Raw genomic sequence first — 18094 nt, forward strand, 5'->3', positions numbered from 1 at the left:
CCATCAGCTCTGTTATAATAATTTTATGGTTAGAGAGTGTTTGCTCCTATTTATATATGGTAATAAATGTATGGGATCTAGTTTATAGGCTTACAAAAACACAAACACAAACATTGCATTTCTTACTGGTATTTGCTGTCAGTGTGATAACGATGTCATCAGATGAGACATACAGCTTTTAAGTAGCTGTGCAAGCGATTCAGCATCAGGGCGGGTAGCAAGTGAATGTCAGAAGGAGGTTATGTGGAAAATAGGGGTAAGGAGGAAAAAACCAGCAAACAGGAGCTGAGGGGAACAGAAGATGAGGAAAGAGTAAGAAGATACAGAGAGATGAGGCTGATGAATAAAAGGCATAGGAGGCAGATGAAGGCCAGATGAAGGCTTCTGATTTTGGAATTGTTACTTTGCTAGCTCTGCCTTCCCAGCTTCTCTGCTCTAATTGCCTTATCAGACCTATGAAGTTTTCAACTTTTTTCCCACAGTCAGTGTCCCAGCTGCTTGCAGGCTATTCTGCTGGTTGCTGATAGGTAGAGCTATGAATTTTTTCTGTAAACAGAAAACAGACTATGGGCTCTCTTGGCTTTTCAGTTATCTTCAAGTCTGGTGGGAGATGATTTGATCTGTTAAGTTTATTCTTGGAAAAAGTCTTATGAGTAAAAGAATTATGATTTCTGAGAACTGATAGAGCAGAGTACCAGGGGAATATCTTGGCCTATCTATCCGTCCTTCTGCCATTTCCATTCTTGGTAAATGTGAGATAAAAGACATAGTCCAACCTAGAAATACTCTTGATTCCACTTGGCTTTTGTAGAAAGACAGCTAAAGATGGAGAAAGTTATTGGAGATTAACTCTTCATTTAGGAAGGCATGAGCCGCCGCTGTTCCATTCCCCGGCTGTTTTTTTGGGTCAGCTTTTGGGCAGGAATTCCCAGGGTAGTGTTCCTGCATAACCTGGGCTACGCTTGCCTTTTCCCTGCTGTGAACAGGGAGTTCCAGGGCTGCACCCACAATGACAATGAACAGGCCAGCTCATCCTGAGGAAACAAACAAACAAACAAACAAATCTATTGTCTTCCTTCAAGCTGGACAAGGTCGCCCTTGAGTAGGGCATCTCAGGATATGCAAAAGGCATGGCTGTCCTCTGTAGTCCTTATCTGTGGGAACCTTCCTCCTGGGAGGCATGCCTCTAGCCTTCCTCCCCTTTCCAATTGAGATCCAGGATCTTGGATCCGTTCCCATCCCTCCTGTGCTCTTCTGTTATTGACTGCTGACAAGGTGCTAAACAAGACCCACACAGGAGATACATTCTTACTGATGGCTGCCTTGTGGCTGGGACATCAAGCGAGTTGCGTTGGACCAAGTCCTCATTTCCTGGTACTGCCCAAAGGGAACATGACAGCTGTCCTGACTCTCTGGAGCAGATCATGCTTCCACCTGTAGCAGGAGGAGTGGGGAGTGCAGGGGAAACCATTAGGGTCAGAAACATGGGGCACTTTAATTTCTACTCAGCTGATAGCTCTGCTGGAGTGGCAGATGGTGAATACCAGATCTGGGATCTAAGCCTTATGGTAATCAAGGCCTTGAAAAATACTGAACTACCTGGCTCAGAGACCAGAGGCAGGATGGCTCCTCTGGTGACATCCTGGGGCTGCTGGTGTTCCTGTTGGTCCAGGCAGAGCTAGCAAGTCCTGGAGGAGAGGAGAAAGAGTGTGCGTGTTTCAAGTTGTTGGAGAGGCTCTTCTGCCCTGCTTCTGAGTAATCCAGGTGCTGAACCTTATCCCAGCACAGCACTAGACACTGCAGCTTAAGTTAGCAGCCAGTTATGTGCAGGACAGCCACGAGGCTATAACAAGGGCTACATGACAGGCTTTGGGAATTGGTGCCCAAGGGCAAGGAAAGTTGAGTTCACTAAAATTAATAAGATGGCTTGGGGGCAAGCATAGGGTATGCAAGATGAGAGTTTTTTTCTCTGTCCTACCACAGACTTCCTGGCTTGACTATACGCAGATCGCACTAGTTTCCTCCTGCTTGTCTTTCCTTTATGGAAAATAGGAACAATAGTTATTGACTGCCTTGCATGAGCATCAAGTTGCTTTTACCTCATGCAGATATGAAAGTAATAAAAGCCCAAGGCAAGCATCCAGGGGCAGTGGGATGATGAGCTCAGAGCACCAGATGTATAAACCCCATTTGGAAGAGAATAAACAAGTAGTATTCAAAATAGGTCTTTTCCCCAAGTAAAAATTAGTTCATTACAATATAGTTCTTGCTGAGACTTAGTTATGTCATGGTAGCACACCAACGGGTATCACTGCTCTAAGTGCAGAAGATGTCCTCAAGTAAACTGTTTAAGTGCTGTATCTACAACATAAAACAGTGAACACGGCGGGGGAAGAAAAAGTAGCATCTTGCTCAGGGCCATCCCAGGGTGAGTTTATGCTCAGTATGGGGGATATCTGAGCTAGCCCTATGTGAATTAGCTCATGTGGTGGTGTCATCCCCCTAGAGCAGGAGGCAGTTCTTGTAGCCTGAATTCTTAGTAGGGTAGATTAGTATGCACAGAATTCAGTGCAGATGAGGCCAGACTAGCTTGGTACCTAAGTGAGCTTGTATGAAAGCTAATCCAAGATCTCTGCAGTAGCTACCCTGCAGTTTTGCTCTGTAGATGTGCAGCTCTTGACCTCAATTATTGTCAGTGGACAGAAAAAGGCGATTCTGAAGTGTGATTCATTGTAGGTCTTCATCTACACCTACATCATCATGTAGATGTAGCCAGCCGGTCTAGGGAAGTGATCGTCCCTCTGTACTCGGCACTGGTGAGGCCGCACCTTGAATAATGTGTCCAGTTCTGGGCCCCGCACTTCACGAAAGATGTTGAGGTGTTGGAGCGAGTCCAGAGGAGGATGACCAAGCTGGTTAAGGGTCTGGAGGGTCTGACCTACGAGGAACGGCTGAGGGAGCTGGGGTTGTTTAGCCTGGAGAAGAGGAGGCTCAGAGGTGACCTTATTGCAGTCTACAACTACCTGAAGGGAGGTTGTAGTGAAGTGGGAGTCGGCCTCTTCTCCCAGGCAACTAGCGATAGGACAAGAGGACATAGCCTCAAGCTTCGCCAGGGGAGGTTCGGGTTGGACATTAGGAAGAATTTCTTTTCAGAAGGGGTTATTAGACATTGGAACGGGCTGCCCAGGGAGGTGGTGGAGTCACCATCTCTGGATGTGTTTAAGAAAAGTCTGGACATGGCACTTAGTGCCATGGTCTAGTTGACATGGTGGTGTCAGGGCAACCATTGGACTTGATGATCCCAGAGGTCTCTTCCAACCTGGTTGATTCTATGATTCTATGATTCTGTGATCTCAGGATGAGAAAAGTTATGATACAGAAGTATCTGTTTCTCTGCACTGGATGTAGTAGACCATGTGTATCTAAATTTGGATGTTAAGTGCTTTGCGGGCCTGGGCTAGATTTCAGGTATGGAGGTGGAAGGCTCCATGTCCTATGAGCCAACCAGGAATGTAATTACAGGCTTTCTCCTGTAATGTTTCAGAAATACCAGGAAAATACTGCTTCTTAAAACAGTCTCTTTCCTTTCTTCCCTCTATGCACAGTGAAATACAGTTCAGCTCCTCTAGCACTACCACTTCAGAGAGCCAAGAACCGTCTTCTGGGGATCAAGCAGTGAGTGCGCTTCAGCAGCAGCTCCTACTGATGGTGGCACGAAGGACCCTTTCAGAAAGCCCACGGGTACATTGTAATATCTCAATTTCTAGTATTTTGATGAACTGCTTTATAAACAAATGCTGCAGGCTTGTTCCTGAGACAGTTTTGTTGATTTTCTATAGTACTATGCCTGGTATTGCTCATGTGGGAGAAGGTGTATTTTATGTTGATGGATGCAATTCAGCTGCTTTCTACTGACAATGAGTAGTGTCCTAGGAGAGTACTTAAAGACTCCATCACCTAAAAAGCTGATGATCTATCTTCGGTCTTATTTCATTTGAAAGAAAGAGGACACAGCTGTTAGGATTTTAGACACACCAGCAGATTTTAATAGCATGAAGTGTTTATTCCAGATTTATTACTATCCTAAAACCTAATGTCTGGTTTCACTTTTCTGAAATCGGGCAACCAGACTTCTGGATGTCTGTTGTGGAATGTCAAAGCCACCTCCTCAATGCAGCTGGTAAAAGAAAAAGGCCCTCAGAGTTCACTTTGTATGGTAATATGTGGACACACTTGAACTTTACAGTGTTTGGGGGCTGTGACCAATGGCTTAAGGCTGTAATCTGTTTTTACAATTCCTTTTATAATAACTTTAACCTTCTCTCTTCTTCCATGGCAAATTCTAGTTTGATATTTATGAATAACCTTAAAATGCCAGTTAATTATCTTTCATCTTAGATTTTGCACAGGAACTTAAAGCTAGAAGCAACTTATGTAAAGGAACTATTTTAAGTTAAAAATCAGGAAATTGTCCTGAATTGTGTATTTCAGGTCTGGACTGAGACTTCCATCTAAAGGCTCAGATGTTTTCTAGATATTTATAATCTTGTAAACTGCCTGTAAGTTAGAGAACAATTATCATGCCCTTTTTCTTTCTCTCTTCCGAGAAAACTGCACCATTAAGAAGTAAGACGTATTGCTCAAGATCACATAGCAAGTTTGTAACAAGGCCAGGCAGTAATTTCAGAACTTCCTGGTTTCTGAATTTTTTTATTAAACATGAATTTCTGAGCCTGTGTAAGTCAGGAAAACTTTTGTCATTGGTGTCGATGAAGCTAGGGTTTCAGGCTGTCTCTGACACCGTATAAATTTATGAAGTGAATTTTTATAAGCTCTTTTTTGATAGAAGGCACAATTAGACTTAGTGACTTGCTTAGGGCTAGTCAGAGAGTTTCCCAAATGCAGCTCCAAAACCTGACTCCAGCCCAAGTACTGCAAGCCTCATGTAATGGATTTCATCCAAACATTACAGTTCCTCAAGAGCCAAAATGTTCAGTTACGCACTCAGTTAAATACTGAGTTAGTTAAATGTTAAGCTGTTCTGAGGACTGAACAATCAGTTCCTCAGGTGTTTTTAATGGACTTTCTGCCACCATTTTGATTTATTTAGTTATAGTGAGCAATCTAGATTAGATGAGTGAAGTTAATGATTGCAATTGATTGAGTTTCACAGTACTTTCTGTTGGGAAATAGGACCCAAGAGAAACAAAATTGTACCAGTATTAGCAACTGTAATATTTTAAAATATATTTTTTTCTTTAAAAATGCCCCAACTCCATAATTAAGTGACTTTTTAAAGTGGTAATAGAAATATTAAAATTTGGAGTACCTAAACTACTTTTAGATTTTAAAATCAGCGTGGTGAAAGGATTGCAATCAGTCTCACAGCTTTTAAATTACTTGAAATTGTTAATAAATGAAAGAATGCGGAACAGCCCAGTGTCCCCTGGCAAGTCTGAACACTCAGAAACATGAGTGAGTTACTGTCCTGTGCTGACAGCGGCTGAGCTGCGTGTCTGTGCACTTTTAGTCAGTTGGAGGGATGAGAGAAAATGCATAAACTTGAATTTCTTTCTCCGAAGCTTAAGCTAGCCTGTTTTACGTCATGTTTGCCAAGAGACTGAGGTTATCAATGATTTGGTTCCCGGTTGACATGCAGCAATGTGTTCAGTCACATGTAAATTATGTGTAAAATTCCTTTTCCTGGAAAGTTAAGATTAGAAATTATTGCAATAATCTGAGAGAAAATTTAACAATGTCTTTGTGCAGGTAGATAGGTTGTTTAAAAACATGTGTTTTTCTAACAGTTACAGTTCAAGAAAGTGATTAATTATTTCACACAGAAATCACCTTCTCTGACTAGAAAAGTTAATCTAACACAAATAATTTTAATGTAAACATTGACTAGAGTTCCATAATAGATACATTATCTAATTGGTTAATTATCTTTAACAATGTGGGGTAGAAGGAGGTTGAAAACCACTAAGCTTTACACTGATCAGAAATCTCAGACAGATTCTTCTTGAAAGGAAAAATAAGTGATTCTCCCCCCGCCCCCCAAATCAATTATTGGTGTGCTTTGGAAAGAAATCACTGCTTAGCAGAGGCTTTTTTGTTCTGTTGTCTAGCTTTGCAGACTTTGGCTGGTGTTCTGTAGATAAGCCTCCCTCCCCAGAAGTGTTGGTGAAGGAGTGCAGGTGTAGAGTTGGAGGAGAACTGAAATGCTGTAGGTCAAACATGGGCAAGAAGAAAAGGCCTTAGAATCTAACAAAAGCTATATGCAAAAGGAAGGATTTATGATTGTGATGGTAAGATTAGAGACTCTTAAACTAGTAATTTTTATACTGTTTGTGCCTGGTTTTGTGTGGGTTTTTTTTTTTTTTTTGCCCTCCTCTTGCTGTTCCTGAGGGTGCACACCTGACATGGTATTAGAAGCATCTCAGGAAAGATAAACAAAGCTGTGTTCTGGAAGGAGAGTTAATAAGTGATGCCTCTAGGCCTTAAAGCGTACTTGATTTTTTGGTTAAAAGCAAGGATTTCTCCTATCATGTATGGTTTTGTGTTGTGCTGTAGTTAGCCTGACGCATGGGATAATCTTCAAAAAGAAACTTCAGACAAGAAGTGGATTGGGACTAAAAAAATAATTATTTTTTAATATTTATATTTAAAGTATATTATTACTGTTGAGCTCCACAACTGATATAGCTTCTGTCCATCTGCAATAATTAAGCTGGTGTGATATCTCTGTTTCTAATTTAAAATGAAGAAAATAAATTCTCCCTCTATCCCTTTTAGGAAAAAAAAAATCTGAAACTTCATGTAAATTTGGCCTTTTAAACACCTGTTTTGCTGACAATGGTACATCAGTGTGAAAGTGTGTTTTGTGTATTTCTGGTTTGTTTTTAAAGCAACCCAACCAGGACCCTGAGGATTCTTCGTGTTCTTCAGCACAGCGGAAACTGAACAGGCAGTTTTACAGATTTATTATATTCCCTGGAAAATGGATTAAAGTCTGGTATGATCGGCTTACCTTGTTGGCATTGTTGGACAGGTAAGCTTTTATAAAATGCAACTCTGTGTAGTGTGTGGCTCCACATGTATAGAGCAATGCAGATGACTAGACAAGGAAAAACTGAGCATCGTATTAGTGTCTTAGTTGAGTAGATAGATGCTTGTTTGCTTTAAGTAGAAGAAAAAGGTTTTTCTTCAGAGTTAGTTTTGGTGGTTCTCACTACCATTCATATTCAAGCAGAGACTTTGATTTGTGTGAGCACCAGGTCTGTAGAATAGTCTTTAATTTGACTTTCAGCTGTTGGATCCAATGGTTCTGAGCTTTCTGATGAAAAAATCAGTGTTTTGTGCAAAGATACAGAAGTGGAAGGGTCCCAGTGTGTTGTAAACCAAGTACTCCAATCTTAAAAAAAAAAAAAAAAAAGAACAATATTATAGAGTGAAATTCAGGAGGGGTCTTTCAGCTGCTCCCGCTGTTCCAGTTCCGTTTAATTGGTTTAGAGAAAATATCTTGTCTTGGCATCTCTCCTTTTTCTAGTCCCTCAGTTTCATTTGGCATCAACTCTTCAGGCAGTGTGCTTTGCTATTAGACCTCATGTGGTAATCTGCCAGACTTGTAGGAGCTTCAAACATGTTAGCCTACATACCGAATGGCTGCTGACTCTCCTATCTCTGCTTTTGGGTGGGTGCTATACCATGTATGTTAATATGGGCTTCACAACAGAAAGTTCAGATGACAGTTTTACATGCTGCAGAAATCAGGCTGTATTGTCAGGGAGCTTAGGTCCAGAGCAGATACTTATCTGTGGTGTCTTGCCTCTGTTTCAGTTGCATGGAAAGCATCTGCTGATAAATTCTTTTGTTATAGCCTGAATATTAACATTGTTTTTTCTCTCAGCTTCCATGTACTAATAGAACAGATAAAACGAATAGGACATCAGATGACAAATTTGGTCTTTCATCTAATTCTTTGTTGTCAGACGTATACTTTTCATTAAATGAATGCCTGATTTCCTCATTTAAAAGTGTTTGGGTTTTTTTTTTGTTTGTTTTTTATAAACATACACTTGCCTACATTCAAATCAGCTCCACTGTGGAATTCTATTTGGGAAGTGAGATTGGAGGGTGCTGGACTTCAGTGCATGTGCCTTTTTTCTATACATTTTAGCTATCACAGTGGATAAGGTCTTTGGCACGGGAGTGAAGTACCTTTGAACACGGAATTGTAATTTTGGGAGCAAAACCGCAGATTCTGTAAATTCTGGTAGCTCCAGCACTGACAGTTCATGCCAGCTGCAAATAGACCTGCCTTGCTCTAATGAATGTATAAATATTTGTACTACTTTTAACACTTTTATTCACATAGGACAGAAGATATAAAGGAGAATGTATTTGCTGTCCTTCTAGTAGTTCTCGTTTCACTTCTTGGATTCCTGACTCTGAATCAAGGCTTCTGTAAAGACATTTGGGTTCTGTTGTTCTGTCTCGTGATGGCCAGCTGCCAGTATTCTCTCCTAAAGGTAGGACACAAGTTCATATCCGATTGTTGAATTCTCTTCTAACTCTATGAAGGCAAAATCCTGTAAGCAAACTTTTTTTTTGTTTTGTTTTTAGAGTGTTCAGCCTGATCCTGCTTCACCAATACATGTAAGTCTCAGCCAGTATAACAAGTCTTTCTCCTTTATTATCACTTGTGTACTGTGAAATAGTTGGCTGTTCAGTGAAACACAGGTATAAGTAATTTGCTGTTCTAAGTGATTTATGGAAATGAGCAAGATGTCTGTGATTTTGAGACTTTGTACTACGTTTAATTAATTTTAAGCTATTTGAATTTATTACTGCTATTAGAAAAGTGATTTTTCTTTAAGCTAAAATATGCAGTAGAAACAAATGTGTATGGACTAGTTTGCTGAAATTCAGTCCTGTGGCATCAGACAAGCTTTGTCTTTCTAGAAACAGTGACTGAAGACAGCAGAAGTTCCAGATTAGCACCTCAGTCATTGGTCAGTTGGGGCTTTAATTCTTTTTTTTTTTTGTGATTTTGGGATTGAATTTTTTTTTTTTTTTTAAAATCTGGTATTGCAGATGTATTTCTCAATAGTATTATTAGCTCATCAAATGGCACAGATATTTTCCCTTTGTTATAATATGATCATAGTTTCTGTGCTTGTGTCCTGAAGAAATGGACAAATCTGTGGGTGAATGCAGGCTGTAAGGATCTTTGCTGGTTGCTATTTGTCTGCTGAGTATATCTGAGAAACTGAACTCTGACAGTGACAACCACCTTGTAAAGAAACAGTTCCTTACCCGAGTCCCTCCTCATTATAGGACTGGTTTAGGAGCATCATCCTACAACTGCACCTGACCCCTCCACCTGTCACAGTGTCTCAGCATTTTTGATTTGCAGATGTTGGAAGACATTTCAGTAGTCACAAGGTCCCTTGCTTGCTTTTACACCAGCTGCTTAGTTGCTCACATTTCTTATTTAGCTCTTTGAATGTTTTTGACGACCCTCTCTCTTCCCTCAGGGTTCAAAACCAGAATGTTGAAAACTGCAGGTCTGCTGGATTATTTCCCTTTGGCAGGGAGCAATTATTTTTGTCAGTTTAGAGGCTAGAAATACAGGCTGAACTTGAAATTGAGGTTATTTACAAGTGTATGCTACACATTTCACTGAGATGGATTTCAGAAGATTCTTAGTTTCTTTTCCACACCAGTTATTATGGGATGAACTTCTGGTATTGTTGGTTGTAATGCATTCACAGGAAATATCTGTCTGCATAAAAAGTAGAGAAGGCTAAAACCAGCAACTTACACATTGCAGAGTAGTATTTTCAATACATTAAAGAAATATTCCTACCTCAGTAAAAAGCTGGATTTTTGGGGGACTAAAATAATATTATTTGTCAGTTCAACTAGCATGTGTCTAGACATAATAATGTGAACTGTAACCAAATAGTTTGCACTTATTCAGACATCAGTAATGTGTACACTTGTTTAAAGTGTGTGGCACTTTAATCAAAACTTCATTATAAACCTGTCTAGCTCACTTTTTCAATAGTATTAAAGACAAAGTAGCTAATGAAGTTTCAACAGAACGTTTTTTGTGCAGAAGCCAGGTTTGCATTTCAGACTCCCACAATACTGTTACAAGTATTATTCACTGTGTTGTATTTTGTCTGTCATGCAGTAGCGTAGCAAAGTAACAATAGGTATATTCGCACCTTCCATGTGCTTCATGTATTAGGGACACTTTCTCGCAAACTTTTTGGTGCACCATACAAACTCCAATGGAAATAAAATTTGGAGAGTCTTTCCACAGAGAGTTTTAAAGGTGAGAGGCATTATAGGTATAGTTAAAGAAGATTAGCTATTTCTGTATTATACATTTTTAACACAATTGGTATTTGTAAAGGCTTGCTTGAGCTGGGAAGCACCATGGAAAATAAGACAACAAGAAGGAGAGAAAAGATACTCCATGTACTGTTTCATAATTCATGTGACTACATTAAAATTAAAGAGAATAACATCTCTTGCTATTAATGTAAGGATGCAGAACAGCACAGGGATTAAAGAATGATCAGTACCATGTCCATGAATGCAAATGCAGATGAGATTTTTCAGTGTGAAACAAACCATCGCGAGCCACAGATTTGCACACTGAATTAATTTCTTGGATCCATGAGTAGCTGCTAATGTCTTATGTTATCCATGCCTGCCAAGGAGGTTCCAAACTTCTTCCCTATCTCTCACATGCAGACTTTGTTACTGTTTGATGTGACTTTGTCATCTCTAGCCTATGCTGTTTTGAAAGACTCTGCTTTAAAATACCATCAAGTGCATTCAGAAAACACAGTGCCTAGGGATGCATAAAGCTTTTCTTCTGAACTCCTTCCGAGTGCCAGTGTATTCACTTCCTGGTGTTGAAGAAGAGCTTGCTGACTAAACCCTATAAAGTCTGGTAGTCTGGTACAATTTTATTGGAGATAAGATTATTTCTTGTCCCATACCATGCTGTGACAGCTAGGGTTTCCAAGTTGAACACTGTGTATTGTCTGTATACTGCTGTTGTGGTAAGGGATGAGTTTCAGTATATAAATAACCTATCTAACTCAGCTAATGTTTTAAATTTTATATTCATTTATACTCATTTTATTGAATTGTGATAATAGTTGTTTTTTGATGAGCTTTGGTGTTTATGTTGGAACTTCCCAGGTTCTACAGCTAATGCTGGCTACTGACATTTATTGTAGCTGCAGGTTTAGTACAGTTGCCTGCTACAAGATGAGAGCCTAATTTTCCTGTCAGCTTGTGCTTTAGCCTTTCCACTTCTGGTCTGTTGTGAGCTGGTGGCCTTTAGTTGCTGTTCACACAGGGGTACATGGTTCTGGGATGGTGAAATTTGGGAACAGCCTCCTCACTGGAATGATAGAGAGAAGAAAATAAAGTCCATCCCAAGTGTGAGTTGTATCAGTTTATTAATAGCAGAACATAAGGGAGGTGCCAGTGACTGCAGGATATTAAATTCAGAGATCCAGGAGATCCTTGTCATGTGCATTTCAAGGTTTTAGACAAGTGGCTTTGACTGCAGAGTTTCTTGATATTGGTTAGAGGCAGCAGCAGATTGGGCAACAAAGGCTGTATCTGTAGTATATGGCTATATAGAAGAATCATGAGAGCTTGTCTGTAAGTCCCTCATAAGACACCTGTCTAGCTCAGGTTTACAAAGGCATTTGAGCTTTGAAAGATTGCAGTCAGGCTCTTAAAATTTACAGAATCGCTTGCGTAACTTCATTGTCTTGGCCCCATTACCTGCCAAAGCAGATAGCTAACTCAGCTGGGTAGCTACCATAGGCAGTTTCATAAATCCCATAAGGCACTTAAAAAGTATTTTTAATTTGTCCCTGTAAGCTTTTCTGTAGAACTGAGCACACACACTTTTCTTTCTATATAAAGGCTTCTGTCTTTTTGCACTTGCATATGTGCACCCACAAACAAAAAAGTCATTAGATCTTTTTGAAGTTTCCCCAGCAAAATGCTTTGCAGTCAAAAGTGCCATTTTATTAAATGGAAGCGTACGTGAAATTGATCTAGCTTTGAAAATCTTAATATTTTTATCAAAATATGAGATGTAGCAGTGCTGTGTTTGTAGGATGTGAATACATTTCTGAAACATATTCATGAGAAATATGGACCTGAAAAAGTCAGTGACATTTTTTTGGCAGACTTAGGGAAAGGAAGAGTTTTCACTGAAATTTTTATCAGTGGAGAAAAAAATGATTGTTCAACAAATGAGATGTAAAATATAAAAGGAATCCTGCTTCATTATTTAATTTTTTTTGAAGGAGAATGCAGAGTAGAATAGTTTCACCACCATGAAATCAGTTTTGCGTGTCAAAATTTTATGAGTTTGTCTAGTAGATCAACATGAGCCCTTAATATCTTGAGAAGTTGCACTGCCAAATGCCGTTTTGGTGAAGGGCTGTCTAGCTTGGCCTGTCAGTGGCAGGCACAAGAAGGCTTCGCCCTTTTTTTTTTTTGTTTTTAAAACCTTGAAAAGAGGAAATGTAATGTCCATCCCCTGGCTGTGGCTTTCAGGAGGTGATAAACTGTCGCAGTGATCATCTCTCTCCTAGAAGGTGTCTGCTGTTGGCCTCAAACCAGTCCTGCTCCAAATAATCCTCCTCACACAAAGGATGTAAATGACAGTGAAATAACAGCACTGACACTTGCAGCAGTTCTTCTTTCTTGTGTTTCCAGTTCCCCAGATATGGGGACTGGAGTCTCTGTTGTGCTCTGGGAAGCTCATTCAGCTCGAGCGCATCCTGAGCAATGTGACAGCTGTGCAGCCGGTGTCCTTCAGGTGCATCGCTGCTGCATTGCTTTGCTCCTGTTGGTCCCATAGTAGACAAGATTTCCTTTTCAGGATTCTGTCTCATTCCCCACTGCCACCTGAAAAAGAGGGAAGCTAGTATTTGCTCACATCTTGCAGGCTGTTCAGGCAGCCTTTGAAAGCTGCCTTCTCAATCCTAGCTAGCATTATTGTGGTTAGCATGGTAAGAGTGATTTATTTAGAATAGAACAGAATAGACTGTTTCAGTTGAAAGGGACATACAATGATCGTCTAGTCCAACTGCCTGACCAATTCAGGGCTGACCAAAAGTTAAAGCATGTTTTTAAGGGCATTGTCCAAATGCCTCTTAAACATGGACAGGCTTGGGGCATCGATCAGCTCTCTAGGATGCCTGTTCCAGTGTTTGACCACCCTCTCAGTAAAGAAATGTTTCCTAATGTCCAGTCAAAACCTCCCCTGGTGCAGCTTTGAACCCTTCTCATGCGTCCTATCACTGAAGACCAGGGAGAAGAGATCAGCACCTCCCTCTCCACGTCCCCTCCTCAGGAAGCTGTAGAGAGCAATGAGGTCACCCCTCAGCCTCCTTTTCTCCAAACTAGACAAGCCCAAAGTCCTCAACTGCTCCTTATAGGACGTTCCTTCCAGCCCTGTTGCCAGCTTTGTTGTCCTCCTCTGGATGCATCCAAGGACCTTCACATCCTTTTTAAATTGTGGGACCCAGAACTGCACACAGTATTCAAGATGAGGCCGCACCAATACTGAATACAGCGGAATAATAATCTCTTTTGATCACAGAATCACAGAATCATCTTGGTTGGAAAGGACCTTTAAGATCATCGAGTCCAACCATTAACCTAACACTACCAAGTCAATCACTAAACAATATCCCTAAACAATATCCCTCAGCACTGCATCTACTCGTCTTTTAAATACCTCCAGGGATGGTGACTCCACCACTTCCCTGGGTAGCCAGTTCCAATGCTTGATAACTCCTTCTGTGAAGAAATTTTTCCTAATATCCAATCTAAACCTCTTCTGGCACAACTTGAGGCCGTTTCCTCTCGTTCTATCGCTTGTTACCTGGGAGAAGAGACTAACACTCTCCTCGCTACAACCTCCTTTCAAGTAGTTGTATACAGCAATAAGGTCTCCCCCCAGCCTCCTTTTCTCCAGACTAAACAACCCAAGTTCCCTCAGCTGCTGCTCATAAGACTTGTTCTCCAGACCCTTCACCAGCTTTGTTGCCCTTCTTTGGACTCTCTCCAGCACCTCAATGGTCTAGTTATGCTGCGTTTGATGCACCTCAGGATGCTGTTTGCCCTCTGGGCTGCCAGGGCACACTGCTGTCTCCTATGGAGCCTGCTGTCAACCAGCATCCCCAGATCCCTTTCTGCAGGGCTGCTCTCCAGCCCCTTCTCTCCCAATTTATACTTGTGCCTGGCATTACTCCATCCTAAGTTGCAGAATCCAGCATTTCGACTTCTTAAATTTCATCCCATGAATCACAGCCCAATGCTTCAGTCAATCTAGATCCCTCTGCAAGGCATTTTGTCCCTCAAAGTCAACAGCACCTCCCAGTTTGGTATCAGCAAACTTTCTAATGGTGCATTCAACTTATGCATCCAGATTGTTCATAAATATATTGAACAGAACTGGCCATAGAATTGAACCCTGAGGAACATCGCTGGTGACTGGTCGCCAGCCAGATGTAGCCCCATTCACTACCACCCTTTGAGCTCTGCCCTTCAGCCAGTTCTTCACCCAGTGCACCATGAACTACTTTAGAAGTAAGAGTTAAATATATAATGTAAACGTAATTGGGTATGTCAGTGTTCTGCTTGGAACTGAAAGGTGTGTGGAGCTAAACCTCTGGACTTCTAGTCATCAACTCCATCTTACCCAACTGCCTTCAAATAATTACCATGCAAAGATAAAACCTGGGTTCCGTAATTCAAGAGATAAGACAAGAATGTAACATCATGATAAAATAGACTTGGGCCTGGAGTACACATCAGGATATAAATCATTAAGCAATTGTTTAGCAATATTTACTAGTCTCTTTTCCTAAGGCACAGCTCATACTTAAGATAAATGAAGTTAAAAAACAGACAGAAAGTAATATTTTAAGTGATTTTTTTAAGTCAGATTTTTATCTTTCTAATTCTCCTTTGATTTTTTTCATGGACATGTGTCCTATTTAAAAAAAGGCATTAGTAAAATTGAAACTGATTAAACAGCTAAGATTTGTCAGTCTGACTTGATTCGTATGCCATGGATGTCAGGTGCAATATAAGTCCACTAGTTCCCTGCAATCTGCCACCTTGTTAACTGATTGATCCCAAAGGAGAATACAGATCGATTAATAGCAATGCTAGCATACAGGCTTGGCTGGCAGCCAGGCAAATAAAACCACTGTTTCAAATCAGTAAGTAGACTTGAAAAGGAAACGATCTTTTATGATACTCACTTAAATTATGTTACATAAATAAGAACAGTTTCACAGCAGCTTTATGCAAGGCAGACTTGAATCCTTGTCACTTTGTTCCTGTTTTTTCACACTCAAGGAATCTTTTGACTCACCAGCATTTAAAATGTCGTATTTACCCTTAAGCTTACTATCAAGAGAACTATTAAGATTTTTTGTGTCTGTTATTCTCCCTGTCCCACAGCCCCACAGCAGTGTTTTCTAGGATTAGTGCGAATCAATCGTGTGAGAGATGTGTATGAAAGACATAAAATAAGGATCCTTCCACATATTAATTCCTTTGGATCATCATTTCGAAGTGCTGCATGAGAGACAGACCAGAAACTGCTGATGAGTGTCACCCCCTCTAGAAGGGACACTGACTTGCTGTCAAGTGGTTCAAATTAACAAAAAAAAAAAATTGAATTGTATTGGTGCAAAAATTCAATCTTCATGCCTCACACTGCACCTAGGAGGTGCTCTACAATTTTTTTTTTTTACTTCGCAGGATGCAATTAGAAATTAGATTTATGTTGCGTAAAGTAAAAAACAAAACCAAAAACAAACTCAAAAAACCACAAGATACCTGAAGCAGACATTCATTAAAATAAAAGTAATATATAGAAAAATTATTTTTCTATTGAAAAGGAAGGTTCAGACAGACGGAGTGTTTTTTTTCTCCACAGAAAATGACGACTTCTGCAATTAGTGTGTTTTGAAGGGTCCAGAAGGTTAGATTTTCAAAAGCATAAATGATTGCTGGAGTTAGTCTTAACTGCTTTTTGTACCTTTTGAGAGTCTTCTCTGGAGAAGATAAGATACCTTGTAACATTTTTATTATTAATTAGTATGTATAAGTCATTAAAATATTTTGTCTGACTCCTGACCCTCTCTCCAGTTTAATGCAGTGCATGCAGTAGGAGAGTGAATGCAAAATTCAAACACTTTTTTTTCTTTTTTTTTTTTTCCAGGGACACAATAAAATCATAACCTACAGCAGACCTGTATATTTTTGTATATTGTGTGGCCTTATTTTGCTGCTAGATGCTGGATCTAAAGACACAAATCCTCCGGTTTACACAATGTATGGCTTGAAGCTCTTTTCGCCGAGATCTCTCCAGTCAGCCAGAGACCATGTAATAGGTGAGTCAATATTTTTCCTAGGACTGTAAAAATGAATTAAGCATTAGCGGGGAAAGTCTGTGTTTTCCCATGTTGGCAATCAAAAGCATGTTATGGAGACACAACTCTAAGTCAAATTGATAGAAACATTTGGAATGACTTAAGTCGGGCGGGGGGCAGCTGGCAACCTTCCCTCACATAGAAGGAGTTCTTAATGAAATGAGGCTCATGGAAAGGTCTCTATAGAAAACTAACAGTCACTGATGTTATTAGCAAAAAGACATCATCTGTGAAATGCAGTTAATCTTTGTAAGGGCTTGTCTGTGTGGAGCAGTTACTGCAGAATAAGCGGAGTTTTAAATTTAATGCCTGTAAGCTAATCAGTGCCAAGTCCTCAGATGGACATTCTTCTGCTCATGAAGAACACACTTTTTCTTGATTTAGTTTAATCTTGCTGTCCACATGATGAGTTAGTGTGGAGCGGCCACTTCACCATAGCTCTTCCAACCTGTTACCTTCTGGAGTCGTACCCTGAGGCGGCTGAGGACATTCAGGTATTAGCCGAAAACAGGATGGTCCTTTGGCGCTAATTTGGAGTGGCTACAACTGGAGGTACCCTGTTCTGTGAGGATACTAGTTCCTGTTACACACTTTCAGTCTGTAACTGTGGTGCTGCTGTAGCTGTGTCATAGGAATGCTGAACTGGACTCAAGTCAAGTAGTGCAACGCTGTTAGGTATGAAGTAGAAAAGTTAAAGATTACTGTCAAAGCTGCAAAAACTTCCCAGGAGCTGTGTCATAGTGTACCAAGGATGAACTGTTGGTTTGTGAATTTAGAACCAGGAAAACCTACTGTAGTAGAGGAAAAAACTTTGTGATATAGAGTGTATGACCTTTGAGGTCTTTGTTCACCTGTAATTGTTGTACTTGCTTTTTGCTGTTACTGCCTGAAAGGCATGCTATTTTTAGGAAAGCCTTCTGGTCCTTTATATGGGGTCATTGACTCCCAATCCTTCTCACTAGAAACAGGGGAATAATGAAGATCTGCATCTCACTTATTTTCATTAGCTTCTTTCACTGCTTTCCTTTGGTCTCATTAAAGTTTCTTCTTACATCTTATTTTCTCTGCCCGTCAAAGGTGAACAGTAAAAATGCTGATAAATAATTCAACAAGAATCTTAAATGACTCTTGGGATGGAGATAAATGAAAAACTATAGCAACCAGTATAAGAAAAAAAGTGTGGTTATAAATGCTCTAATTTTGGCTGGCCTCAAAAGAGATGGTGGAGCAGGTTCTTGAAACAGCCTGGAGGGTGTGGGGGAGAGAGGAAATACAGGCTCATCTCTCCAGTTGGCTTCTGTTTAACGAAAGAAAGAGAAGAAACCGTCTCCCTCTGCTTGTCCGCCATTCTTACTTTGCCAGCTTTGGGAGCTGGCACATCTGTGGGTGTGTTTGTTCAAGTCATGTCTGGTGCCGTGCTCTGGCAGTTCCTTGCTCTGTCTCTATGGGAGTCCCAGCCTCTGGCTGCCATCGATCCTTGCAAGTGTTCACAGTGCAGCTACTTCCCTAAGCCGGGGCAGAAAGTATCCTCCAGCATCTTGCTGCACTTTGAGTACAGATTCCCGTAGGCACTGGAGTTATGG

At 40.5% G+C, this 18094-nt stretch overlaps 1 protein-coding gene across 1 annotated transcript in view; it reads left to right on the plus strand.

Moving 5' to 3' along the window:
- Positions 1 to 18094, plus strand: part of PCNX2 (pecanex 2) — a 175552-nt gene that overhangs the window by 44111 nt on the left and 113347 nt on the right. Inside the window, exons 9-13 of the mRNA XM_068424968.1 lie at positions 3606 to 3741; positions 6909 to 7051; positions 8378 to 8531; positions 8626 to 8658; positions 16301 to 16472. Of these exons, the coding sequence (XP_068281069.1) occupies positions 3606 to 3741; positions 6909 to 7051; positions 8378 to 8531; positions 8626 to 8658; positions 16301 to 16472 (638 nt within the window). The remainder of the gene's footprint in view (positions 1 to 3605; positions 3742 to 6908; positions 7052 to 8377; positions 8532 to 8625; positions 8659 to 16300; positions 16473 to 18094) is intronic.

The sequence above is a fragment of the Nyctibius grandis genome, chromosome 1, assembly GCF_013368605.1.
Source record: "Nyctibius grandis isolate bNycGra1 chromosome 1, bNycGra1.pri, whole genome shotgun sequence".
Lineage (NCBI taxonomy): Eukaryota > Metazoa > Chordata > Aves > Nyctibiiformes > Nyctibiidae > Nyctibius > Nyctibius grandis.